At 36.2% G+C, this 27,083-nt stretch overlaps 1 protein-coding gene across 4 annotated transcripts in view; it reads left to right on the top strand.

The window, feature by feature from the left end:
* HSPB11 (heat shock protein family B (small) member 11) overlaps window positions 1-25,936 on the top strand; it is a 31,794-nt gene extending 5,858 nt beyond the window's left edge. For 3 of the 4 annotated variants that reach the window (XM_042951449.1, XM_042951447.1, XM_042951446.1), the window contains 6 exons: window positions 3,807-3,876; window positions 5,439-5,551; window positions 17,344-17,450; window positions 19,326-19,394; window positions 23,530-23,573; window positions 25,726-25,936. In XM_042951449.1, the coding sequence (XP_042807383.1) occupies window positions 5,454-5,551; window positions 17,344-17,450; window positions 19,326-19,394; window positions 23,530-23,573; window positions 25,726-25,839 (432 nt within the window). In that variant the 5' untranslated portion in view covers window positions 3,807-3,876; window positions 5,439-5,453 and the 3' untranslated portion in view covers window positions 25,840-25,936. Of the gene's footprint in view, window positions 1-2,268; window positions 2,399-3,806; window positions 3,877-5,438; window positions 5,552-17,343; window positions 17,451-19,325; window positions 19,395-23,529; window positions 23,574-25,725 lie in introns of all 4 variants that reach the window. The other variant, XM_042951448.1, reaches the window with a different exon arrangement.
* Window positions 25,937-27,083: the final 1,147 nt, after the last annotated feature.

Here is a 27,083-nt window from a genome sequence, read left to right as displayed (position 1 = left end):
TCACCCACCCACCCCTCCCTCCAACCCCCCATCAACCCTCAGTTTATTCTCAGTTTTTAAGAGTCTCTTATGGTTTGGCTCTCTCCCTCTCTAACTTTTTTTTTTCCTCCTCCTCCCCCCTGGTCTTCTGTTAAGTTTCTCAGGATCCACATAAGAGTGAAAACATATGGTATCTGTCTTTCTCTGTACGACTTATTTTACTTAGCATAACACTCTCCAGTTCCATCCACGTTGCTACAAAAGGCCATATTTCACTCTTGGTCATTGCCATGTAGTATTCCATTGTGTATATAAACCACAATTTCTTTATCCATTCATCAGTTGATGGACATTTAGGCTCTTTCCATAATTTGGCTATTGTTGAAAGTGCTGCTATAAACATTGGGGTACAAGTGCCCCTATGCATCAGCACTCCTGTATCCCTTGGGTAAATTCCTAGCAGTGCTATTGCTGGGTCATAGGGTAGGTCTATTTTTAATTTTTTGAGGAACCTCCACACTGTTTTCCAGTTTGCACCAGTTTGCATTCCCACCAACAGTACAAGAGGGTTCCCGTTTTTCCACATCCTCGCCAGCATCTGTAGTCTGATTTGCTCATTTTGGCCACTCTGACTGGCGTGAGGTGATATCTCAGTGTGGTTTTGATTTGTTTTTCCCTGATGAGGAGTGATGTTGAGCATCTTTCCATGTGCCTGTTGGCCATCTGGATGTCTTCTTTAGAGAAGTGTCTATTCATGTTTTCTGCCCATTTCTTCACTGGGTTATTTGTTTTTCGGGTGTGGAGTTTGGGGAGTTCTTTATAGATTTTGGATACTAGCCCGGTAAAGAAAAATTTTAAATAGTCTTTTAAGTTAGTCATATATGTACTATTTCCAATGCTCTTCCTTCCCACTCATCCAGGATTCAACCTGAAATCCTTTCCCTTTGGCCCACAGCACTTCCTTTAATATTTTTTGTAGTGTGGGTCTACTGATAACAAATTCTTTCAGCTTTTGTTTGCCTAAAAATGCCTTTATTTTGCCTTCACTTTTGAAGGATGTTTTTGGTGGATATAGAATTCTATATTTTTTCTGTTAGCACTTTAAAGATGTCATTTCATTGTCATTTGGTCTCTATTGTTTCTGATGAGAAGTCAGTTTTTATTCTTGTTCTCCCAAATGTAATGTGTGTTTTTTTTTTTTTTGCTTTAGCTGCTACTAGTTTTTTATCTTTTCTTTAATTTTCAGCAATAAAGATGCCTCTAGGTGGGGTTTTCTTTGTTGTGTTTATCCAACTTAGGATTCAAGAGCTTCTTGGATCTTCGGTTTATGCCTTTCATAGATTTTGGAAAATTTTCAGCCACATCTCAGATTTTTCTTCTATAGTATTGTTTTTCCTCTCCTTCTGGGACTCCAATTACATGTATTTCAGAATAGTTTGATAATGTCTCACAAGTATCTGATGCTTTATTGTATTTCATTTTTTCTCTGTATTTCATTTTGGATCATTTCTGTTGACCTGTCTTTAAGTTCACTGACCCATTATTATGTTGGATCCAATCTGTTGCTAAGCCTATCTAATGAATTCTTTATTTGAGATACTATGCTTTTCAGTTCTGGAATTTTCATTTTGTTTTTCTTTAGTTTCCATTTCTCTGCTAAAATTCCCTTGTCCATCTTTTCACTAAATTATCTAACAGATTTATAATAGCTATCTTAGGTAATTCCAGCACTTGGGTCATCTATAGATCCGCTGAAGTGATTTTATATATTGGATGTTGTGTTTAAAAGAACAATAGACCCTGAAGTAGATAATGCTTTTTCCCAGAGAGACAATTTTCTTTGCGCAGCAGCCAGGATAAGGGGCAGATCACTTTAGTCCACCTCAGGATTGGACTGAGTTGTAGTTTTATTTAAATAGTTTCAGTTTACAGGTGTGCCTCGGTAGCTCAGTTGGTTAAACGTCTGACTCTCGGTTTCGGCTCAGGTCATGATCTCACAATTTCATGAGTTCAGGCCCCACATCGGGCTCTGTGCTGACAGTGTGGAGCCTGCTTGGGATTCTCTCTCTCTGTCTCTCTCTCTCCCTCCCTCTCTCTCTCTGCTCCCTTGCTTACACTGTCTCTGTCTCTCTCAAAATAAAGAAATAAACTTAAAAAAATAAAAATAAATAGTTCAGTTTACCTCTAATTTCAGATATTCAGTTTACCTCTGAATTCAGATCAGTCCCCTCCATCAGGGCTTTGGGATCTAAGTACCCAAGGTCACAGAAATCTTTCTTTGCTTTTCAGTTCATACCAAACTTCCTGTGAAGCTCCACTTGGGGGACTATTTCTTTGATTTTATTAGAGGTTGAGCTGGGTTGGGGCTGGATTGCATCTTTACTTAGTTGCACTTCAAGTCTATGACACAGTGATATGGGTAAGTGTCAAAAACAATGATGAAAGAAGCCGGATACAAATGAGTACAAACTGTATGAGTCTATGTATATGAATCTCAGTCAAAATTAATGTAAGAAATAAGGACCATACTTAACCTTGGAAAGGTGGGAAGGGTAGTGACTGGGAGGGGGCATGCAGAGGACTTCTGAAGTGCTGATAATATTCTACTTCTTTACCTGGGTGTTGGTTACCTGGGTGTGTTAACTTTGTGAAAATTTATTGCTCTACATACTTCTGATTTGTGTTCTCTTCTGTTTATATGTTATAGTTAAGCAATAAAAAGTGGGGGTGGGAAAACTCTTACACACACACACACACACACACACACACACAAAGTTAAAAAGAAAAATCAAGCTGCAGAGTAGAAGATATTTGCAACAAATATAACAAAGGATTTGTATCCAGAATTTTTTATTTTAAAAATCCCCATAAATTGAAGAGCAAAGGACGACAAAAGTTTTAAAAAGCAACACAATAGAAAAATGAACAAAGGATAAGGAAGAGCAAATAACGGAAGGAGGTCTGAATGGCTCATGATCATATGAAACAGTATTCAACCTCACTAATAATTATACAAATATGAATTATAACCTTATTGAGATATCATTTCACACCGATGAGATTGGCTAAAGCCAAAATATCTAACAATACCAAATTGGTGAGAATATGAGGAAGCAGAAACTCTCATACATTGTTGATGGTAGTGTAAATTGTTAAAATTTAGACATCTAGTTGATCAATTATTGACTTGAAGATATGCTGATTTTAAGTTTCTGCCATTTTACTTCTGTAAAGAGACTTTTATCATAAAGACTTTCTCCCACATGTGCTAAGGATACATACACAAAGATACTCATTTCAAATTTGTGTATAATAGCAAAAAATTGGAAACTTACCCAAATATTCATCATTAGAGAAATAGAGAAAGACCTGACAGCAGTTGAAGTGAATAAAGTAGATTTATATATATATCAACACGATTAAAAACTTGAATGAAAAAAGCGGATAGCCTAAGGATATATATATATATATAGAGAGAGAGAGAGAGAGAGAGAGAGCGAGCATTTAAGTTTTAAAAGAACAGTGCATGTCATTTATGGATACATATATGGTAAAAGTATAAAAACATAGTAAGGAGGCGTATTTATCCACTTGACAATAGCTGTTACCTTTGGGCAAGGAAAGAAATGGGCAAAAATGTTAATATTTATTAAATCTGGACAGCGGGTACATAGTTATTTAACATATGTGATATTCTCTGTAATTTGTTGATTATTTATTTGAAACAGTTTCACTTTTTGAAAAAATCAGACTGAGGCCGGAGTATGAAGGGTATTGGAAGCTTTTCTCCTTTTTCCAAACACTCTTTGTCTTTTAATTCTTTATAGATTCAGCTTCATAGTCACTTTGCATCTACATATTGGTTTGTGCCCTGTCACGACCAGATCAAGGAGAAAGGTGAGTGAGATCTGATAGAATCTTTTCTCATCTTCTGTCTTATCTACCAGGATCCATAGTAGAGCTCAATGATATCTTTTCAGGATACTTTTATTAAACTTAAAATATTACCATACAATAGAAATGTCTTGAAACCCATGACCCAAGTGACTGATGTAGAATTTAAAAATAAGCAAAAGCTTGTCTTCTCTCTTATTTTATATTCTGCATCAAAACAATAATGATGGTAAGATACCTTTCAAGTTGTGAATAATGTAGTTTGCTATTTTCAGTTGATAAATGTATGGGTAAACAGTCACAAAAAATCTGCTTTTATGTTCCAGATTTTTTTAAAAAAATGTTTTTAACATTTTTATTTATTATTGAGAGACAGAGTATGAACATGGGGGGGGGGTCCGAAAGAGGGGGAGACACAGAATCTGAAGCAGGCTCCAGGCTCTGAGCTGTCAGCACAGAGCCTGATGCGAGGCTGGAACTCAAAAACCGCACACTCATGTCCTGAGCCGAAGTCGGATGCTTAACTGACTGAGACACCCAGGCGCCCCATGTTCCATATTTTTTTTAATTTCAGAAATATGGGGCACCAGCTGGGTGGCTCAGCTGGTTAAGTGTCTTGGTTTCAGCTCAGGTCATGATCTCATGGTTCATGGGTTTGAGCCTCATGTCAGGCTCCGCACTGTCAGTGCGGAGCCTGCTTGGGATTCTCTCTCTGTCTCTCTCTCTCTCTCTCTGCCCCTCCCCCACTCACTCTCTCTGTCTCTATCTCAAAATAAATAAACTTAAAAAATTAAAAAAAGAAATTTCAGAAATATAACAATATAAATAATTTTTTAAATTTACTCAGTAATTCAGTGAAAAAGAATGAAATCTTGGCATTTGCAACAACATGGATAGAACTGGAGGGTATTATGCTGAGTAAAATAAGTCAGTTGAAGAAAGACAGGTATCACATGATTTCACTCATGTGGAATTTGAGAAACTTGACAGGTGATCATAAGGGAAGGGTAGGAAAAATAAGATAAAAACAGAGAGGGGGGCAAACCAGAAGAAACCCTTAATACAGAGAACAAACTGAGGGTTGATGGGGATGGGGAAAATGCGTGATGGGCATTAAGGAGGGCACTTGCTGGGATGAGATTGGGTGTTACATATAAGTATGAATCACTGGATTCTACTCCTGAAGCCAAGACCACACTGTATGTTAACTAATTTGAGAATAAAATATTTAAAAAGTTACCCATTAATTCATGCCACTTTAGCTTGTTAATTGGTTCTATATCATTACTGAGGACTTTTAATTTTAGAATCAGAGAAATGATGTCAGAGTAGTCAGAGTCTTGTTTTGTGGAGTTAGAGTAGTAGAAATAATCATTTTCTTACAGATTACTGCTGGGAGAGGTTAGGAGTTTACTTATGTAAATAAACGTTAGAGTCCCTTTCACTTGTTGAATAGCTTGGTTGTTAAGCTGTGTGCTAGGCAACAGGCTTTCTCTGTCTTCCTTTTCGCAGATCAAGTTCAGAGAATCAAGAATTTACTATTTTTATTATTGTTTTATTTGCAGATTAAACACTTTAAGATGAGAAAAAATGACCTGTGCTTGAGCTCTGAGGGGGCAGAAGTGATTTTAGCTACATCAAGTGATGAAAAACACCCTCCTGAAAGTATGATTGATGGGTAAGAGTTACTATTTTTTCTTCCTTAAAGTCTTGATAGTAGGTCAGTGAACCCCTTGAGTACTGGGACTATGCTTTGCAACAACCAGAACTTTTAAACATAGTTTAATAAATGTTTGGTGAAGTATATTACTTGACAATGTTCACCTTTGGTACCATTCCTGAAACCAATTCAGTTGTGTATATTTAGGTTTCTGATCCTTTCTTTATAATTCTTAAACAGACCTTTTATACAAATAGTTTTTTCTGAAGCTGTTTAACAAGGCAAAACTTCAAACAGACAACTACCTCATTTTATGGAAGAGTACATTTTAATATCTGGTTATGATTTTATTCCAAGTTTTTTTTTTAGTATATAGGAATAAAAACATTGTAACTTCTCATCTACTGCCTATGTCCTTAGTCGTCTAAGCAACATCTTTGCTAAACTGAATGCTTAACTTCCTGCTATCCACATGCATTGTTTGGTTCTCAGCTTCTTGTTATCATTCCAATTTCCTCTCTTCACTGTGTTAGAGCTTATTCTAGGTAGAGATAAATATCATTCTCAGGCTTTTGAATTCCAAGAAAAAGTAGTTAGTGGGAAATGTCCTTTTTTAATCGTTGTGACCATTTTATTACTTTCTTGAATTCTCTTTCTTGATATCTGTACAATGGCCAGAGTTTGACTCATAGAATCATATAATTTTAGAGCTGGAAAGACTTAGGAATTTATCTTAGGTAAACATTTTATTTTAGACTTGTGGTAAGAGAAGTCTAAAGAGATCAAGTACTAGTTTTAATTATTGAAGGCAGAGCCAGTTATAACGCGGATCTTGTGGTTTTTTTGTGTGTGTTTTATTGTGAACCCCATGTATCTAGATAAAATTCTAGCAACTCAAGCTCTTCCTTTAAGCCTAGTTGTTATCTCCTGTCTGACATCTGTCCCTTTGCCCTCACATAAGATTAATTTACCTTTGTGTTGGTCTGTAAAAGAATTTAGTATATACCTCTATTACCTTATTCCTTTATTATATGATTATTTATTTTTAATGTTTGTGTCCTCTCTTAACTATGAATTCCTACAAGTTAGAGACTATGACTTACTCAAATACTGTGACTTACTTAAAATAATTGTTGAGTAGCTTGAATTTGACCATCAAATATCAAACTCAAATTATATTGGAAAGTAGCTGAGGACACACACACACACACACACACATGCATGTATTACTTTATATTTGCATAGGGCTTTATAGTTTCATAGATGTTATGTCATTTGACCCTCACCATAAGCTTGGGAAATAAGAGGCAAGATATTTTACAAATGTATTTTCAGTCCATTGTAAAGATGAGGAAAAGGATAATCAGAGGTAAAGATGACTTATTCAAAATTACACAGATAACCAAGTGGTGGAATCAAGATTAACACTCATGTCTTTTAACTCCTAGTTTGGGGTTCTTTGTACCATACTATCATAAGTCAAACTTTAGGTTTGAATCCGAAACTCAATATCTGTTTTTTGCCTGTGCCTCTTAATCCTTCGTCTTTTACTTCCTAAAGTTCAGGTAATAGTTATTTATCCCACTCTGCCTTGGAGTAGAGAAATTAATGTGGGGACTGCTGTGAGGATACACAGACATAAAAAGATTCACCTTAAGTTGTTTTCAGAAATAGAGATCTTTCCAAAGATCAGTCCATATTAATGAATGATTAAGGACATCATACTTAATTAGACAAAACCCTTAGTACAGAAAACTATATGGAATAAAAGTAGTTACTGGACCTGACAACTAAGCAGAACACATCAGAGACTTTTAATGCATATGCATTTCCAATAAATACAATTAGACTTTATACAGTAGATATTAAAAATTATTCTCTGCTCATGGGTTGGTTTGTCTAAAAGGAAGTAACCATAGAATTATTTGGGGAAAACAATGCCATAAATTTGCCCCCATTAGGTAGTTCTCCCAACTCTCAATTTCCTCAGGAATCAGAGTTAAAGAAAGTGATTATATTTCTACTTGCCATTTGACTCTATTTTTGCTCTCTGATATTTAATATATCAATGAAAAAGGAGAAAGGAAGTTCTGCACTAGAAAAAACGAATGAAGAGAAAAGGGAGACGGAGAATTAGTCCTTTCAGCATAATATAGAAGGATACTAGATTTACAATTAAAACCCTGGTGGGGGTGCCTGGGTGGCTCAGTCAGTTAAGCATCCAACTCTTGATCTTAGCTCAGGTCATGATCTCACAGGTCATGAGATAGAGCCCCTCTGTGCTGACAGCACAGAGCTTGGGATTCTTTATCTCTGTCTCTCTGCCCCTCCCCAACTTGCGTGCATGCACACTCTCTCTCTCTCAAAAAAAAAAAAAAAAAAAAACCAAACACAAAAAAAACCAACTTTAAAATTCCTGGTGGAATGAATTATATGTGTTAACTTGGACTAAAAGTGTATCTTTGAGCCTCACTTCTCTGATCTGCAAAATGGAGATAACACTACCTACACTGACTACCTCAGAGTTGTGAAAAAAATCACTTGAGATAATAGATGTTAAACAGTTGTTAGCTATAAAGCCTTATTTAAAAGAAAACTACCATTTTTATGACTTCGTTTTACCTAACTATGAGAATTCAGTCATGTGCCATTTAAAAATCTATCTATTTATTTATTTATTTAAAAAATTTCAGTATGATTAACATATTAATCATATGCTATATTAATTTCAGGTGTAAAATAGAGTGATTTAACAATTCTGTACATTACTCACTGCCCTTAATCCCCTTCACCTATTTTAACCCATCCCCTAATCCACTTCCCCTCTGGCAACTAACTACCGGTTTGTTCTCTGTATATTAGTCTGGTTTTTTTGTTCGTTTCTTTTCTTATTTGTTTGTTTGTTTTTTAATTCACATATTAGTAAAATCATATGGTATTTGTCTTTCTCTGACTTATTTCACTTAGCATTATACTCTCTAGCTCCACCCATGTGTTGCAGATGACAAGATTTCATTCTTTTTTATGGCTGACTAATATTGCATTGTATATATGTACCATATTTTCTTTATCTATTCATCTATGGATGGATACTTGAGTTGCTTCCATATCCTGGCTATTAATAAATAATGCTGCAATAAACAGAGTGGTGCTTTTGTCTTCTTGAATTAGTGTTTTCATTTTCTCTGGGTAAATACCCAGTAGTGGAATTACTGGATCTTATGGTGATTCTATCTTTAGTTTTTTGAGCAACCTCCATACTGTTTTCCACCATGATGGCACTGGTTTTAATTCCCACCAACAGTGCACAAGGGTTCCTTTTTGTCCACATCCTTGCCAACACCTCTTGCTTCTTGTGTTGTTGATTTCAACCATTCTGACAGGTGTGAGGTGGTATCTCATTGTGGTTTTGATTTGCATTTCCCTGATGATGAGTGATGTTGAGCATCTTTTGAGGGTCTGTTGGCCATCTGGATATCTTCTTTGTAGAAATATCTGTTCATGTCTTCTGCCTATTTTTAATTGGATTATTTGGGTTTTTTTAGTGTTAAATTGTATGAATTCTTTATATATTTTGGATATTAACCCCTTATTGGATATATCATTTGCAAATATATTCTCCCATTGAGTGTGTTCTCTTTTTGTTTTGTTGATGGTTTCCTTTGTTGTACAAAAGTTTTTTATTTGGTTTAGTCCTAATAGTTTAATTTTGCTTTTGTTTCTCTTGCCAAAGGGAATATATCTATAAAAATGTTTCTACAGCTGATGTCAAGAGATTACTGCCTATGTTTTTGTTTTTTTTTTTAATTTTGGGGGGGGGTGCCTGCGTGGCTCAGTCGGTTGAGCATCCGACTTCGGCTCAGGTCATGATCTTACGGCTCGTGAGTTCTAGCCCTGCGTCAGGCTCTGTGTTGACAGCTCAGAGCCTGGAGCCTGCTTCAGATTCTGTGTCTCCCTTTCTGTCTGCTTCTCCCCTGCTTGTACTATCTCTCTCTCTCTGTCTCTCAAAATAAATAAACATTAAATTTTAAAAAATTATTAAAAAAATAATAAATTTTCTTTATGTTTTAACTTTATTTTTGAGAGTACAAGTGGGGGAGGGGCAGAGAGAGAGAGGGAGACACAGAATCTAAAGTAGGCTCTAGGCTCTGAGCTGTTGGTATAGAGCCCAATGCGGGGCTCAAATTCATGGACTGTGCTGGGTATGGAGCCTGTTTAAGATTTCTTTCCCTTTCTCTCTGCCCCTTCCCCATATGCTCTTTCTCTCTTTTCCTCTCTCAAAATAAATAAATAAATAAATAAAATAAAAGGTACAATTTATTGGCTTCCAGCATATTCACAGTTATACACCTATCTCCATAATCAATTTTAGAGCATTTCATTACTCTCCATTGCAACCCATTGCAGTCATCTTATATTCCCCCTATCCCCATCAGCCCTAGGCTCTCAATAATCTACTTTATGTTATATCTCTATAGATTTGCCTTTCAGAGATTTAATGTAAATGGAATCATACATATGGTCTTTTGTGACTAGCTTCTTTCACTTACACGTTTTCTTTTTTTTTCTTAAAAAATTTTTTTTAACGTTTATTTACTTTTTGAGAGAGACAGAGCACGAGCGGGGAGGGGCAGAGAGGGAGTCACAGATTCCAAAGCAGGCTCCAGGCTCTGCACTGACAGTTCAGAACATGGGGCTCGAACTCATAAGAAATTATGACCTGAGCCGAAGTCGGATGCTTAACCGACTGAGCCACCCACGTGCCCCTCACTTACATGTTTTGAAGTTTCATCCATGTTATAGCACATATCAGTGCTTCATTTATTTTTATTGCCAAATAATATTCCATTATATGGATATAGCACATTTTATTTATCCACTCACCAGGCTGATGGATATTCAAGTTTTTTCTACTTTTAAGCTGGATTTTCTCCAATCTTATTAAAAAATGCCAAGTGACAAATCCAAGAAACTCAGCAAGCCCCAAGCAAGGTAATTACAAAAAGACCATACTGCAGTCTGCTGAAAAGTAAGAAAAATATTAAAAAAAAAATTTTTTTTTAACGTTTATTTATTTTTGAGACAGAGAGACAGAGCATGAATGGGGGAGGGTCAGAGAGAGGGAGACACAGAATCTGAAACAGGCTCCACGCTCTGAGCTGTCAGCACAGAGCCTGACGCGGGGCTCGAACTCACGGACCGCGAGATCACGACCTGGGCTGAAGTCGAACGCTTAACCGACTGAGCCACCCAGGCGCCCCAAGAAAAATATTTTTTAAATAGCTGCAGGAAAAAATATATTAACTACAAGGGAACAATAGTACCAGTGGCAGCTGACTTTGCATCACAAACAGTAGAACACAGGTGACAATGGAACAAAATCTTAAATGCTGAAAAAAGAAACAACAGAAAACCCCTGTCAACTCAGAATTCTGTATCTAGGTAATATATCCTTCAAAATTCAGGGTGAAATAGAAACATTTTATTCATCACAACTAGCTCTGCATCACAGGAAATGCTAAAGGAAGTTCTGCATGTTGAAGTGTTGTAATACTAAATGGAAATTCAAATCTGAGGAAGAAATTAGGTACATTGGAAATTGTAAATATTTGGGTGGATGTAAAAAACTATCCTTTTTCTTTTAATTTTTTTTACAAATTCAACTAACCACATAATGGGGAGAAAGACACATTGTACTGTGGGATTTATTATATACATATAGTAGTAAATGTTATGTATGTGAATGTAAAACACATGAAAATAATGGCACACAAGTGGAGTTCAATGTAAATTGACTATCGTGAGGTCACACACCAAAATGAGAATAGCCACACACCAAAAAAAGAGATATAAAACCAATAGAAAATTAAATGGAATTTTAGGGTTTTTTATTCAGTCAAAAGTAGATAAGAAAGGAGAAATAGAACAAGAAAAAAATAGATGGGAGGGCAAATAGAAAATGAAGAGCAAGATGGTAGACTTAAATCCAACCATAGCAATAATTACATTAAATGCCAATGGGCTAGCCATTTTAATTAAATGGCAGAAATTGTCAGACTGGATAAAAGTACAAGACCCGTGTATATGCTGTCTGCAAGAGATGTACCTTAAGTATAAAGTCACAAATAGGTTGAAAATAAGAGGATGAAATAGATGCATTCTATAAACAATAAACATAGGAAAGTAACTGGCTATATTCATACTAGACAAAGTAGAATGTAAAAGGGGAGAATTACCAGAGATGAAGGGGACATTTTACAAGGTGTGAGCATCTTTTCATCAGGAAGAGATAATACTCCTAAATGTGTACTGACCTAATAATAGATCTTCAAAATTTATAAAGCAAAAACTGACAGATGAAAGAGAAATAGACAAATCCATAATCATACTTGAAGATTTTAACAACTTTCTTTCAGTAATGGTAAAGCAGCCAGATGAAAAATCTAAAGATACAGATAGTAAAGGCATAGTAAAGATAGAATGATCTGCACGATACTGCCAGTCACCTTGACTAAAATGACATTTATACAACACTATAATCAACAATGGCACAGGGAACAAGTATGCATTAAACATTCACTAAAATGTACTGGGGCATAAAATCTCAATAAATGTCAAAAGATTCAGATCTTAGGGAATATATTTTCCAAAAAATGGTAAACATGTGAGATGATGGTTGTGTTCTTTATTGTGGTCATGATTTTACAACACATACACGTATCAAATCATCATGTTGTATACATTAAACTTATGTAATGTTGTTATGTTGAATATATTGCAATAAAGCTGGAGAAAAGAATTTGTTCTCTGACCACTATGTAAGTAAATTACAAATAAATTTTAAATAGACATCTGGAAGAATATCTCTGAAACTTAGATTTTAAGCATGGCACTTCTAAATAACCCATGGGTCAAAGAAGAAATCACAAGGTATATTAGAAAATATTTTTAACTGAATGATGATGAGAACAATATATTCACATTTGTAGATGCAGCTAACGTGGGTGATTCCAGGGAAATTTATAGCATAAATATTTTCTATTATAAAGAATTTTTAAGAACCAACAAATAAATTTCCACCTTAGGAAGCTAGATAAAGAAGAGCAAAGTATACCCAAAGAATGTAGAAGAAAATAAATAATAAAGAGCAGAAATCAATGAAATGGAAAATAGACAATTAGAAAAAATTAACAAAGCCAAAATTGATTATCTGAAAGGATTAATAAAAGTTATAGACCACTAGTAAGATTGACCAAGAAAGAATAGAGAAAATATAAATTACCAGTACCAGCAATGAAAGAAGCAATATTGGGTTCCCTGGGTGGCTCAGTCAGTTAAACATCCAACTTCGGCTTGGGTCATGATCTCACAGTTCATGGGTTCAAGCCCCATGTTGGGCTCTATGCTGACAGCTCAGAGCCTGGAGCCTGCTTTAGATTCTGTGTCTCCATCTCCCTTTGCCCCTCCCCTGCTTGTGCTCTGTCTCTCTCTCTCTCTCAAAAATAAATAAACATTAAAAACATTTTTTAAAAAAAGCAATATCAGTACAGCTTCTAAAAGATTAATAAGTCACTATCAAGGACAAATTGAAGGTATTAAATCATTATGTTGTATGCCTGAAATTAATATGTTAGATGTCAGTTATACCTCAATTTAAAAATATTTTCCATTGGGGCGCCTAGGTGGCTCAGTTAGTTAAGCATCCAACTTCGGCTCAGGTCATGATCTCACGGTTCATGGGTTTGAGCGCCACATCAGGCTCTGCACTGAACGGCTCAGAGCCTGGAGCCTGCTTTGGATTCTGTCCCTCCCACTCTGTCTGCCCCTCCCCCACTTGTGGTCTGTCTGTCTGTCTCTCTCTCTCTCTCAAAAATAAATAAGCATTAAAAAATGTTTTTAATTAAAAAAGAAAAAATTTAGGCTAATAAATTTGATGACTTAAATGGACAGATTCCTTGAAAAACTCAACCTATAAAAATGACAAAAGATGAAAAAGGGTATTTGAATAGCCATGTAGCTATCGTAAAGTCTATCAAATATTTTGAGGAAGAAATAGTATAAATCTTTCAAAAATAGAGGAAGAAACATTTCTCAAATTGTTTTTTATGAGAACAGTGTAACCCTGAAAATAAAATCTGATAAAAACATTACAAGGAAAGGAAACAAGAAAGGAAAATTAAAGAACAATATTCTTTATGAACATAGACACAAGAATCCTTATAAACTGAATTCAGCAAATGGAATTAATCCTGGGAATGCAAGGTTGGCATATTTACCACGTTATCATAGGAATACCAGGTTGGGTGTAATTCACCACATTGCCAGAACGAGGGGGAAAAATCAGATGATCATCCCAATAGATGATTTTGACAAAACCCAACATTCATTTATGATAACAATTCTTAGCAACCAATCAGATTAACCAGTCTGATAAAGTCATCTACTAAACACATTCAGCTTAGTGCTGAAATAATAAATGCTTTCACCCTGAGACTGGAAATAGAGCAAGAATGTTTGCTCTCACCATTTCTATTCAGCATTGTCCTGGAGGTTTTAAACCATGCAATAAGGGAAAAAAAAGATATAAAAGGCATAAATATTAGAAGGAATAAAATTGTCTCTGTTCACAGATTGCATTGTTTCATCTGAATCTACAAAAAACAAGGAATCTACCAAAGAAAGCCTACTAGAGCTAATAAGTAAATTTAGCAAGGTCAATATATAAAAATCAACTGTATTACTATATAATAGCAGGAAACATTTGGAAACTGAAGTTTAAAAAATTCCATTTACAATAGCAGTTAAAATATAAGAGAGTTAAGAATAAATTTAATAAGATATGCAAACATTTACACTGAAAACTATAAAAGGTTGCTGAGAAAAATTAAATAACTAAATAGATGAAAAAAATGCACTACATTAATGATTGGAAAATTTCATATTGTCAAGATGCAATTTCTCCCTAACATAACCATCGATTCAGCACAATGTCGATTAAAATCTCAAATGACTTTTTGCATAAAACACAAGTTGATTCTGAAATGTATATGGAAATGCAAGGGTCTCGTCTAGTCAAAATAATCTTGAAAAAGAAGAAAGTTTGAGCACTTATGTGATTTGATTTCAAGATTTAAAAATAACTTACAGTAATCAAAACAGTGTGATATTTTTGTAAAGATAGGTATCTATATCAGTGGGACAGAATAGAAAGCCCAGAAATAGACCCACTTATGCAAGGTCAATTCATTTTATTTCTTTTTTAAATTTTTTTAACGTTTATTTATTTTTGAGAGAGAGAGAGAAAGCATGAGCAGGGGAGGGGCAGAGAGTGAGGGAGATACAATCTGAAGCAGGCTCCAGTCTCTGAACTGTCAGCACAGAGCCTTACACGGGGCTTGAGCCCACGAATTGTGAGATCATGACCTAAGTTGAAGTCAGATGCTTAACTGACTGAGCCACCCAGATGCCCCAAGGTCAATTAATTTTCAACAGAAGGCTAAGGATATAGAAACAGAACAATGGAATAAAATGGAGGAGGCAGAAATAGATCTACCCATATACAGTCCATTAATTTTAGGCAAAGACATCAAAGCAATTAAATAAGAAAAGGAAAGTCTTTTAGTAAATGGTGCTGGAACAACTGAATAAACATACAAATAAAAATGAACCTCTACCCGTACCTTATACCAAACACAAAAGTTAATTCAAGATGGATCATAGATCTCCACTCAGAGCTAAAATTACTAAGCTTCGAGAAGAAAACATTAGAATGTACCTTCATGACAATGGGGTAAGCAAAGATTTCTTAGGACGTGAAAATCACTAAACATAAAAGAAAAAAGTTGTAAAACTGGACTTCACCAAAAATAAAACTTCTACCCATTGAAAGACACAAGGAGGAAAAGGAAAAGGCAAACTACAGACTGGAAAAAAATATACACAATACATATTATTTCACAAAGGACTCCTACAAAAATATATAGTCATGTACAGTTGACCCTTGAACAACATGGGTTTGAACTGCATGGGATTTTTTTCTGAAGAAATATATGTACAGTGGTGTAAACATATTTTCTCTTCCTGCAGATTTTCTTAACATGTTTTTTACTCTAGCTTACTTTATTGTATCATTATATAGTACATATAACATACAAAATATGTGTTAATTGATTGTGTTGTCAGTAAAGCTTCTGGTAAATACTAGGCTATTAGTAGTTAGGTTTGGAGGGTCAAAAGTTATACATAGATTTTGACTGCGTATCAGGTCGGCAGCCCTAACCCCCACATTGTTAAGAGTCAACTATATAACCAGTTTAATAATAAAAGAAAAAACACTTAACAGGCATTTCACAAAAGAAAATGTGTGAATGGCCAAAAAGCCCATGAAAAAATGCTTAGCAACATTTGTTATCAGGGAAATGCAAATTAATATCATTGTAAGACACCGTTTTACATCCACTAGCATGGCTAACATTTAAAAGACTGACAACAGCAAGTGTTGACAAGGGTGTGGAGCAACTAGAACTCTCTTACATTGATGGTAGGAATGTAAAATAGTACAACCACTTTGGAAATCTGACAGCTTCTTGTAAAATTAAATATACCTCTGCCCTGTGACCCAGCATTTCTACTCCTAATGATTACCCAAGAGAAATTGAAAATATGTCCACAAAAACACTTGTACAAGAACGTTTGTAATCACCTATTCATAATACTAAGAAACTGGAAGCAATCCAAATATCTAACAAAATATCAAACAAAAGAATGAGTAACCAAATTTTGGCATAGTCTGTGGTCATAGAAATCAGAGCATTAATTGCCTAAGGGAGGTAAGAATTGTCTGGAAGGAAAGAGAAGGAAAGTTTCTGGAACAATGGAAATGTTATATACCTTGATTGAGGTATTGGTTGACCTATATACATTGTCTAAACTCATTGAATTATAGACTTAAGATAAATTTCACCATAGGTATAAATTTGCCTCCAAAAAAGAAAAAGAAAATAGAAATGGTTATTTCTGTAGGCAGTACTGTATATTTAGTTATAGTTATATAGTTATATTTAGTACTATATATTTAATTATATATGTGACTTAAAATTGAGTGCATTTTTTTCTCAACACACATCTATTCTGCATCTACTATGGGTCAGCCATTGTGATAGTTGCTGGGGTGTAAAGATAAGTAAGAGAAAGCGGTTTGACTCAGAAAAGTCAGCATCTAGCAGGAGCCATAAAAACACAAGAAATAAGTACCAATGCAAAAATCGATGCTAAGTGCAAAGGAGGCCTGAGGAAGTGATTCTGATTTGTTGAGGTTGAGAGATGGGACCAAAGAGTGAATAAACTTGTAAGGGAAAAAAGGCTTTCGGGTCAAGAGAATCTCATGAATTAAGTGAGGCACAGAAACATGAGCCTATATGATGTCTTTGCAGAATCTTAATTGGCCCAATGTGACTACAGTAATGAGAGAGGATACTATGATGGGAGACAGTGTACTTTAATAATGGACCAAATTGTACAGGGTCATAAAATGCCATACTACACAGTCATGTTTATGAGCAATAAGGGGCCACTGAAGGCTTTCAGACCAGAGCGATATCAGTTCTGTTTCTGTGTTTTTAAAAAATAGATCTGCTAGTAGTAAAGAAGAATTATTAAAGTTGGGGAGAGATTAGAGGCAGAAGGAAGAGATAGGAATTATAAGAATCCAGGGTCATTTATTTTTTTAAAAATACTTATTCACTAGAATTTTGTGATTAAACATTTTTATTTGGGTCTTTCTTTCTCTTTTTCTTTAAAATTAACAATAGGAATCCAGATACATTTTGGACCACAACAGGAATGTTTCCCCAAGAGTTCATTATTTGTTTTCACAAACATGTAAGGATTGAAAGACTTGTAATCCAGAGTTACTTTGGTAAGCATATCATATGTGATTATTCATCATCTTTTAATTTTCCCATAGGCAGAGGGCACATATGTAAACTTTTGGCAAAACAAGTAAACTTCTTGGCAGAACACTAACTTTTTTTACAGTTTTATGGCTGGGGTGGGAGAGTGAGGAATATGGGTTAACTGCCTTGAGCACAGTTAGCTTCTCTAAAATTGCAAATTTGAAACCCTTCCAAAGTGCATAATAATTTCCATGCAATTTACTATTTGATAATCTTTGGCAAAAGACCTATTATAAACATAAGAAGCCAGCTTGCCAGAACACTAAGTTCTTCAACATCTTTATTCCAGATTCATTTGGCTTGGGGTTCCTCTGTCAAATTCTTTCTGAAAATCTGATAACCCTGATTATTTGCATGGGATCATTTTGATTCTTCTATTAATAATGGCATTTTCTGAGGGGTTTAGGAGGAGACTCTCCCATTGGAACATCATTCTAATCCTGTCTTATGTTTATTTAAGGATAAAGTATTTCAGACAAAGTCATGGCAGGAAACAATATATCCCAGATGGTTCAAATGAATTTATTGATGAGATTACTTACAAAATTATGGTCTGAATAAAGAAACAAATCAGGGATGGTGGGAACATCCTGAAACTGGCTACAGCAATAAGTCATTACCACTCCTGGGATAAGGGATGGAAACAGTGTTTTCGGAGCCCAGTGGGAGCTGGAGCCTGTGGCCCAGCAGCAGCTGTAATCATGAAGGGACCCAACCACTGTCAAAGACATGGCATGGAAGCAGGAAGGGAGTGGAGAAAAAACTTGATCTCACTTCACCACTGCCCTCCAATTTCCTCCCAGTGCCTCCCATTAGCCAAATCTGACCAGTAGCCAGTGGTGCTGTCTACAGGGATCCTCCCCCTAGGGCACAGAACAAAGAAGAGAAGAGTGGTTCTGGGGTAGCAGGATCTGGGTTAGGGGTAATGGAGAAAAATCAATGCAGAAGGAAAATGCCTACATTCTGGTTAAGTCTCTCTTCGGACATTAATTTTAGAGGCTCTGGAGTCAGACACACCTAAAGTTAGAATTCCACTTTTGGCCCCTACTAGTTGTGTATCATTGAACACTTTGCCTTACTTCTCTAGGGTGCCTGATTTCTCTAAGCCTGTTTCCTCATCAATAAAGTGGATTGGTAATATTTTTTCTCATAAGATTATGGTCAGGAGTGAATGAGTAAATAGGCCTGGCTCACAGTAGTTTCTCTAGTAAATATTTATGACCAAGACCGCTAATAATAATAATAATAATAATTAATAATATCAGAATATAAAAATAATTTATTATTATTATTATTATTATTATTATTATTATTACCAGTATTCAAAAAACTCTGGATGATAAAAAAATTCAAAGATTCTAGGGGCGCCTGGGTGGCTTAGTCGGTTGAGCGTCCAACTTCGGTACAGGTCATGATCTCATAGTTCGTGAGTTCGAGCCCTGCGTCAGGCTGTGTGCTGACAGCTCAGAGCCTGGAGCCTGCTTTGGATTCTGTGTCTCCCTCTGTCTCTGCCCCTCCCCTGCTTGCACTCTCTCTCTCTGTGTCTCTCAAAAATAAATAAACTTTAAAAAAAATTAAAAAAAAAAAGACTCTACTAACTTTGTGTTGTTAGTACATTTATAAGATTATAGTGACATAAGACTGCATTTTACCATTGGGCCCTACAGACAAACAGAGTATGTGGATGATTTTTCAATGGTGTTTCTGATCCCAGTATTTTGTGCAGTCCCACCCGTGGTTGACACTTTGAAACAGAGGAAAAAAGGAATATAGGGACAGCAACATAAAATCAGGTAGGTAATTAACACTTTATTCATTTTGTTTGCTTACAATGTCAGTGAGGACGTTGAGGATTGAAAAGAGCACCTCTAAAGAGCCAGTTGATTTTGAGCCATGGATTGAAAGAGGTATGTGCTTGTTTTTTGCCAGCATTATTCTGATAATGAAGGAGTATTGTCCTTTGATTCTGTATTTCCAATTCGACTGCATTTTGGTGGAAAAAGATGACTCTTGTGATTTATTTAGAGCCCAGAAAAACTCAGGTTTGAATACAAGACTGCTTTTTCACTTACTGGTTATGCAGCTGTTACCATGTTAATACTTAATTTTTTGGGGTTTCAGAATCCTTATCTGAAAAATGGAGATGGTAACCTACCATTTAAGGTTTTTGTGAACTTAGTATCTGGCATATGGTAGACAGTAAATGTTAGTTTCCTGTCTTTCCTTCCTTCCTAATTAGTGGTACTATTTAATATCATCAGCAGAATTTCCTCGAGTTAAACACAACATATTGCCTTCATGTGTCTATTTCCTCTCCTTCCATGAAAATACCATGAAAATAATAATAAAGAAATAAAAGGAGTCAGGGCACCTGGGTGGCTTGCTCAGTTGAGTGTCTGACTTCAACTTAGGTCATGATCTCATGGTTTGTGAGTTTGAGGCCCACGTGGGGCTCTTGGCTGTCAGCATGGAGCCCACTTTGGATCCTCTGTACCCCTCTCTGCCCCTCCCCCACTTATGCGAGCACACTCTCTCAAAAATAAGTAAAAAATAAAATAAAGGAAGAAAGAAAGAAGGAAGGAAAAGGAAGCATAAACCTACAAGGGCAAAAAATAAAAGCAAACAAAAACCATAGGAGATCAAAGCAGATGTGAGAGATGGATATTATGGAAGAGAGGATACAGGTGGAAGAGAATTAACTTGTACAGCTGAATGGAGTAAGTTATAACCTAAGTGTCAAGGAGAATATCAGTGTGAAGCACGCCAGTTTGCCCAAACAGAACCCTAGAAAGGTCTAGAATTTGAATGTAAGAGGTACCATGGAAAGTGCAAGTGAGACAAGGACCAGAAAACAAGGGTGATTAGTTGAATATCTATATATAGAATGCTTGGGCCCTAGGTAAGTTCTCCTATTCCACAAAGCTGGACCACAAACCACTTGCAAGGGGTGACTAGAAACACTAAATGTTGAGGCTCAGAACTCCGGGAGACCAGGCATAATAGAGAAAGCTAAGTGAGGCATGGAGTTGAAAATGGGATTTAAGTGGAAGCCTGCATGTTGAATGGTGGGAACTCCTCTGTGCTCTACTATTTATGACAGCGACCAAGAATATAGTCCTGGCCAGGAGACCGAATGATTAATTTTTGGAGAAACTGAATGGCTATAGAAAAAAGACCTGTGGATACTGACAAAGCCTAGCTTTTTCCTGGCCACCTATTGAAATCCACTAGTCAGTGAGCCTGGTTTCATGCATACAATTTTCAAGTGATTTATTATAAGTAACGAAAGACAGCCAAAGATCACAAAGACATTTGGTGAAAGCCTCAAACCCTGAATATGATCAAGCCTTTAGTTCTAATTCCAGTATATAGGAAACAGAGGACAGAGGAACAGATTTAATGAAACCATGAAGAGGCAAGATGACAAAATGTGTGTCATTCTGCTTTCTGGTCCCTTCAGTAAGACTGACGTGGGAAAAAATGGGGGGAAAATTAGTTCAAGATTAAAAGAGACTTAATTCTGATTTGGATAAAGCAACCATAAAAAGACATTTTGGGAACAATTGGAAAATTTGAATGTGGACTGGTTATTATATAATATTAAAGCATTTTAAAAATTATTTTAGTGTTTGTTTATTTTTGAGAGAGAGAACACGAACGGGGGAGAGGCAGAGAGAGAGGGAGACACAGAATCTGAAGCAGGCTCCAGCTGTCAGCACAGAGCCCAATGCAGGGCTCACACCTACAAACCAGGAGATCATGACCTGAGCCAAAGTCAGACACTTAACCGACTGAGCCACCCAGGCGCCCCTAAAGCATTTTTTAATGTTAGTATGATAATAGTATTATGGTTATGTAAGAAAATATCCTTATTATTTAGAGATAGATAATCAAATAATTGGAGGTGAAATGTCATGTTGTCTTAGAACATGCTTTAAAATACTTGAGCAGGGGCGCCTGGGTGGCTCAGTTGGTTAAGCGTCCGACTTCAGCTCAGGTCACGATCTCGCACTCCGTGAGTTCGAGCCCCGCGTCGGGCTCTGGGCTGATGGCCCAGAGCCTGGAGCCTGCTTCCGGTTCTGTGTCTCCCTCTCTCTCTGCCCCTCCCCCGTTCATGCTCTGTCTCTCTCTGTCTCAAAAATAAAAAATAAAAAAATAAAATAAAATAAGATACTTGAGCAAAAAAAATTCCATAAATTAAGTATATTGAAATGTTAATAAGTATAAAATCAAGATGATAGGTATATACAGGAATTATATCCTCTCTTCTTTTATGTATGTGAGATTTTCCAATTTTTCATAATTATAAAACTAATGAAAGAAGAGGTTATTATTAACTCCTGGTAGAGGAGGAATTGTGTAAGAAAGAAAATGGGATCGTAGTCCATTACTCATTTCAGCAGTAAATAACATTTATATAGGCAATAATGTAACCATCAAGTATTGATTTCAAAATTGAGAGGATGGCGGGAGGGAAAAGTTACAGGAGGAAAAGGGAGAGAATATTGGTCTAAGAGACCTAAACTTTCTCCTACCATAATATAAAGTCAGTAAATCATTTACAAATTGAGAATGGAATATAAACATGTTACAATTCCAGGAAAAAAAGCTTAAGGAGTTGAAAACATTATCTCTCAGGAGCAGGACTAGAGAAGGAAGAAAGGGTCAGGCAGAGGATTACTATTCATTACCTCAGAAAGAGGTTAGGAAACAAAGTCATGCACCATCTTACTTCCTACAGACTACCCTGTTCGTAGGATGTGCCTTGAAAAAGTATGCATGCTAACTATTCTGATACAAAGAAAGTTAATTTCTAAATTATGACAGTATTTATTATTATATTAATCAAATCATATTTCCAGGGTACCTGGGTGGCTCAGTTGGTTAAGCGTCTGACTTCAGCTCAGGTCATGATCTCACAGTTCGTGAATTCGAGCCCTGCATTGGGCTCTGTGCTGACAGCTCAGAGCCTGGAGCCTGCTTTGAATTCTGTGTCTCCCTCTTTCTTTGCCCCTCCCCAGCTCACACTCTGTCTTGGTCTCTCAAAGATAAATAAACATTAAAAAAAAAAAATTCAGGGGCGCCTGGGTGACTCCATTGGTTGGGTGTCTGACTTTGGCTCAGGTCATGATCTCACAGTTCGTGAGTTCGAGCCCCGCATCAGGCTCTGTGCTGACAGCTTAGAGCCTGGAGCATGCTTCAGATTCTGTGTCTCCCTCTCTCTCTGCTCCTCCCCCACTCATGCTCTGTCTCTCTCTCCTTCAAAAATAAGTTAAAAAAACATTTAAAAAAATTCAAATCATGTTTCCAAAAAATGTTTGATGTGATTAACTTGTGATCAACTAAGTTAATGTTTTAAAATTATATAAGTAAAGGTTTTTTAAGTTAGATACCTGAAAAGGTCAATTCATGGGCAGCATAATTCAACATCACAGTAAAAATTTAGTGTGAGAAACTGAGCTGTAGTCATGACCCATGAGAGTGGTGATAAGATGGCTCCTTTCAAGGGGCACCTGGGTGGCTCAGTTGGTTAAGCATCCAACTCTTGATTTCGGCTCAGGTCATGATCTCGTGGTTCGTGAGTTCAAACCCTGCATCGGGCTCTGCACCAGCATCATGGAGCCTGCTTGAGGCTTGAGATTCTCTCTCTGCCCCTTCCCTACTCTCTCTCATGCTCCCTCTCTCTCTCAAAATAAATAAACTTAAAAAAAAAGATGGCTCCTTTCAGGCCTATAATAACTGTTAATAGCTTGATCCTTAAAAGGGATTTCCACATTTTATCCATTCCTTACTTTATATTCCTTTACTGTAATTTCCATTTCCTTTTGTTTATACTTACTAGAGATGGTCTAGAACTCACAGTTTATCTTTCATGCTTTTTATATCACATATTGCTATTTTGAAATTGAATTTTAACCCCCAAACCCTGGTAAGTCTGATCTAACTATAGTTTACCAGACATCATGTTTTGCTGAACATAAATTTCAGTAGCTGTCCTCATGTATTTTGGTCCCTAATTCATTTCTGTTAAATTTGCTTTAGATCTAGTCCACACAGAGGGGCAGCTTCAGAATGAAGAAATTATGGTAAGTAAATATACTTGGTAGAGATAAACATTATCTGTAGCCAGCACAATGTATTTAAATTTTAAATCTATCTCTTTAGTCATAAAGTTAATAAATATCTTCCTGTTATATTATAGGTTCTTTATCCAATCAACCAACAGAGAAGGTTATTCTCAATAATATTATATTCTAAATATAGCATTCATAAACTAGGCTCTTGTCTATCGTAGAATGACAGCAAGGATAAAACAGTTCACTTATTTATCTTTATTTTGTTCATTTATTTTGAAGTATTTACTTGCTTAGCTTTCTTTCATTTGATTCTGTAGGCCTTTTAGAATAGGAATTGAAAAAGGTCGAGATGCCAAAATCGGATGTTAATTTAAGCATGAAAGGACAAGGGAGATTCACATAAGGGGAACTGGAGCATAGGATCAGCAACAAATAAGCCAAAGAGAGATGAGGTGGAAAGAGAACCAGCATTTTTCGACAACATTCCATTGGGCTTTGCTTGTCAAGTGGAATGAATGCCCGTTGATGAAGCTGCTGCCTCATCAGGAGTTTCTCTGTTCCTGCTAGTTTATCAGGCCCTGGTTTTAGACAAACACACAAAAAAGTAAAACAACTGAATGTGGGGTGTTTTTTTGTTTTTTGTTTTTTAGATGATAGTGTTTGTTTAATTAAGATTTCTCTAAATGAGGCTTAAAGTTAAGTTTCCTTCTTCACAACTTACTGGGCGCAGCGTTTCAAAAGATTCTGTAGGAAGTTTTTGAATCCTCTTAATTATCTTCTCTACCACCCACACATGCCCAAGGACTGGAGAGGCCAGTGGGGGGCAGAAAAATGATTAATTAGACAGAATATTAACTGCCTGTTTTTGTCCATCTTTACTAATGAGTTATGATTAGTAAGCTTCTGGTAAGTATTTTGTTTCAGAACTCACTGTGAATCAAGGAGCACTGCAAAATTATATAGAACATTTGGAAAATAGTAAGGGGGAATGGGAAGCTGGAAATCAGCCATGATTTTATTAGCCTGCCACAACAGCTTTTATTACACTTTTTTTCTTCTAGTTGTCAATATGCATCACATAGTTATCAAAATGAAGAATTTTGTATCTTTTTAAACAATATTATATTACAAGTTTCATAATTAAAATTAAATGTATGAAAATAGGCAAATGTTAACTGATTTCATTTTTCCTCCCTCTGTCATTACAAGTAATACTACAGAGGCCATGTTATGCATGTTCTTGCTACCATGATCGTCACCTTGTGAATTATTCTCTAAGATTAAATTTCAAGGAATAGAATTACTGGGTCCATCAGTGTAGACATGTTTATAGCTGCTTATGTATATTGTCAATTTGCTTTCCAGAGAAATTATATCAATGTGAAAGTACAGTAACGTTTCAGGGTATATAGTCAGAGGAATCATAAAACAAGGGAAATCTAAACATGAAAAATACTTCAGAAAGACACTTTTTAAACATGTTTATTTTTGAGAGAGAGAGGGAATGTAGGCAGGGGAAGGGCAGAGAGAGAAGGGGACCAAGGATCTGAAGTGGCTGTGTCGACAGCATCGAGCCCAATGTGGGGCTTGAACTCATGAACCATGAGATCATGACCTGAGCCAAAGTTGGACGCTCAACTGAGCCACCCAGGTGCCCCATAGAAAGACACTTAAAAAATTAATCAGAGGGGCGCCTGGGTGGCTCAGTCGGTTAAGCGTCCGACTTAGGCTCAGGTCACGATCTCGCGGTATGTGAGTTCGAGCCCCGCGTCGGGCTCTGTGCTGACTGCTCAGAGCCTGGAGCCTGTTTCTGATTCTGTGTCTCCCTCTCTCTCTGACCCTCCCCCGTTCATGCTCTGTCTCTCTCTGTCTCAAAAATAAATAAACGTTAAAAAAAAAAAAATTAATCAGAAATGTAAAGTTGCAATTGTTAGCTCCACCTGCTTTTTTTTTTTCATCAAACCAATGCTGATACTTGCCTGATAATACATCAGAGCAACTTCACTATTATGTGCAGCTGGCTTCTCTTCTGAGTGTTGTAGCTTATATATTATTATATATTTAGGATATCGTTCTTGCATCAAACCCTTTCTTCTGCTAACTGCCATTCAACAGTTAACTAAAATTGCTAAAAGCATTCATATTGCTTTTTCCTTTACAGGCCCGGGATGGCCACGCCACTTACTTGAGATTCGTTATTATATCAGCCTTTGATCATTTTGCATCTGTGCATAGTGTTTCTGCAGAGGGAATAGCAGTCTCAAATCTTTCTTAGTCTTTATAACAAAATACACTTGCATGATTTTTTAACAATACGTTTATTTAAACATGAAGTTGTCATTGATATACTTTATTAAAGGGACTTGCATCGATCTGTTTCAGTTTTTATTTTCTCTTCGCCATTTTGTGCAAAGGAACTGGTTCATTAGTCAGAAGTGTTGGCCACCATGTAGGGTATGAGAAAGCTCTCTCTTCTATATACAGCTTAACAAAGGAAATGACTATATGTGAAAACTTAACTGATAATCCGTGGTGTCCTCACAACATCTAACAGGATGCCCCTCAGATATCAGTGCATTAATTTTTTTTTAGGTTCAGTGCATTAATTTTTTAACTGATGAAAAGGGCTAAGTGAGCAATATAGACACAGAATGTATGAATTCAGAAAAGAGAAAGTACTTATGGGAAGGTTTCATGGAGGCGACATGAGCTGGGTCTTGTAGAACAAATAATTTATTTCTTTTAATTTTATTTTGCCTTGATTTGAAAATCTCAAGGAAGAATTAGGAAAAACATTATCGGACTTCCCATAGACAACCATATTGATATTATTTGATTTTTTGGATAAGTGGGGGAGGTAAAGAATAAAATAAGACACACTAGAGGGAAATAAAACTTCTCTGAATGTACTTTATTATATAGTTTGACTTTGAAAACATAAATAACCAATATAGCCAAAAGGTAAAAAAAGAAAAATCCAGAATATTGAAAAAAAAACCAGAAATGCGTAAACCTAATGTTATCTCAGGTTGATAAACACATAGAAACAATGGCATTAGAACATAGTGTTTTGCCTGTGGGGTTCGTATTAGTTTCTTGGGGCTGCCATAATAATGTACGACAAATTGGGTGGTTTAAAACAATAGAAATTTAGTCTCTCACGGCTCAGGAGGCTACGAGTCAGAAATGAAGGAATTGAGTGTTTGTTCTGACTGGAGGTTCTGAGGGAGAATCTGTTCTATGCCTTTCTCTTAGTTTCTCGTGTTTCTGGAAATCCTTGGCTTGTAGCACCACAGCTCCACTTTGCCTCTGTCATCATATGGCATGCTCTCTGTATGTCTTCACATCATTCTCCCTCTGTGCATATCTGTTTCTGTGTGTCTTCTCTTCTTATAAGGACATCAGTCCTATACTGAATTAGGGTCCACCCTACTCCAGTGTGACCTCATCTTAACTGATTACATCTGCAACGTATTTTCAAGTAAAGTCACATTCAAGGATTAAGACTTCAACATGTCT

The sequence above is a fragment of the Panthera leo genome, chromosome C1, assembly GCF_018350215.1.
Source record: "Panthera leo isolate Ple1 chromosome C1, P.leo_Ple1_pat1.1, whole genome shotgun sequence".
NCBI classification, from domain to species: domain Eukaryota; kingdom Metazoa; phylum Chordata; class Mammalia; order Carnivora; family Felidae; genus Panthera; species Panthera leo.
The sequence above is the reverse complement of the archived record's forward strand: the minus strand, read 5'-3'. Positions and strand labels throughout refer to the sequence as shown.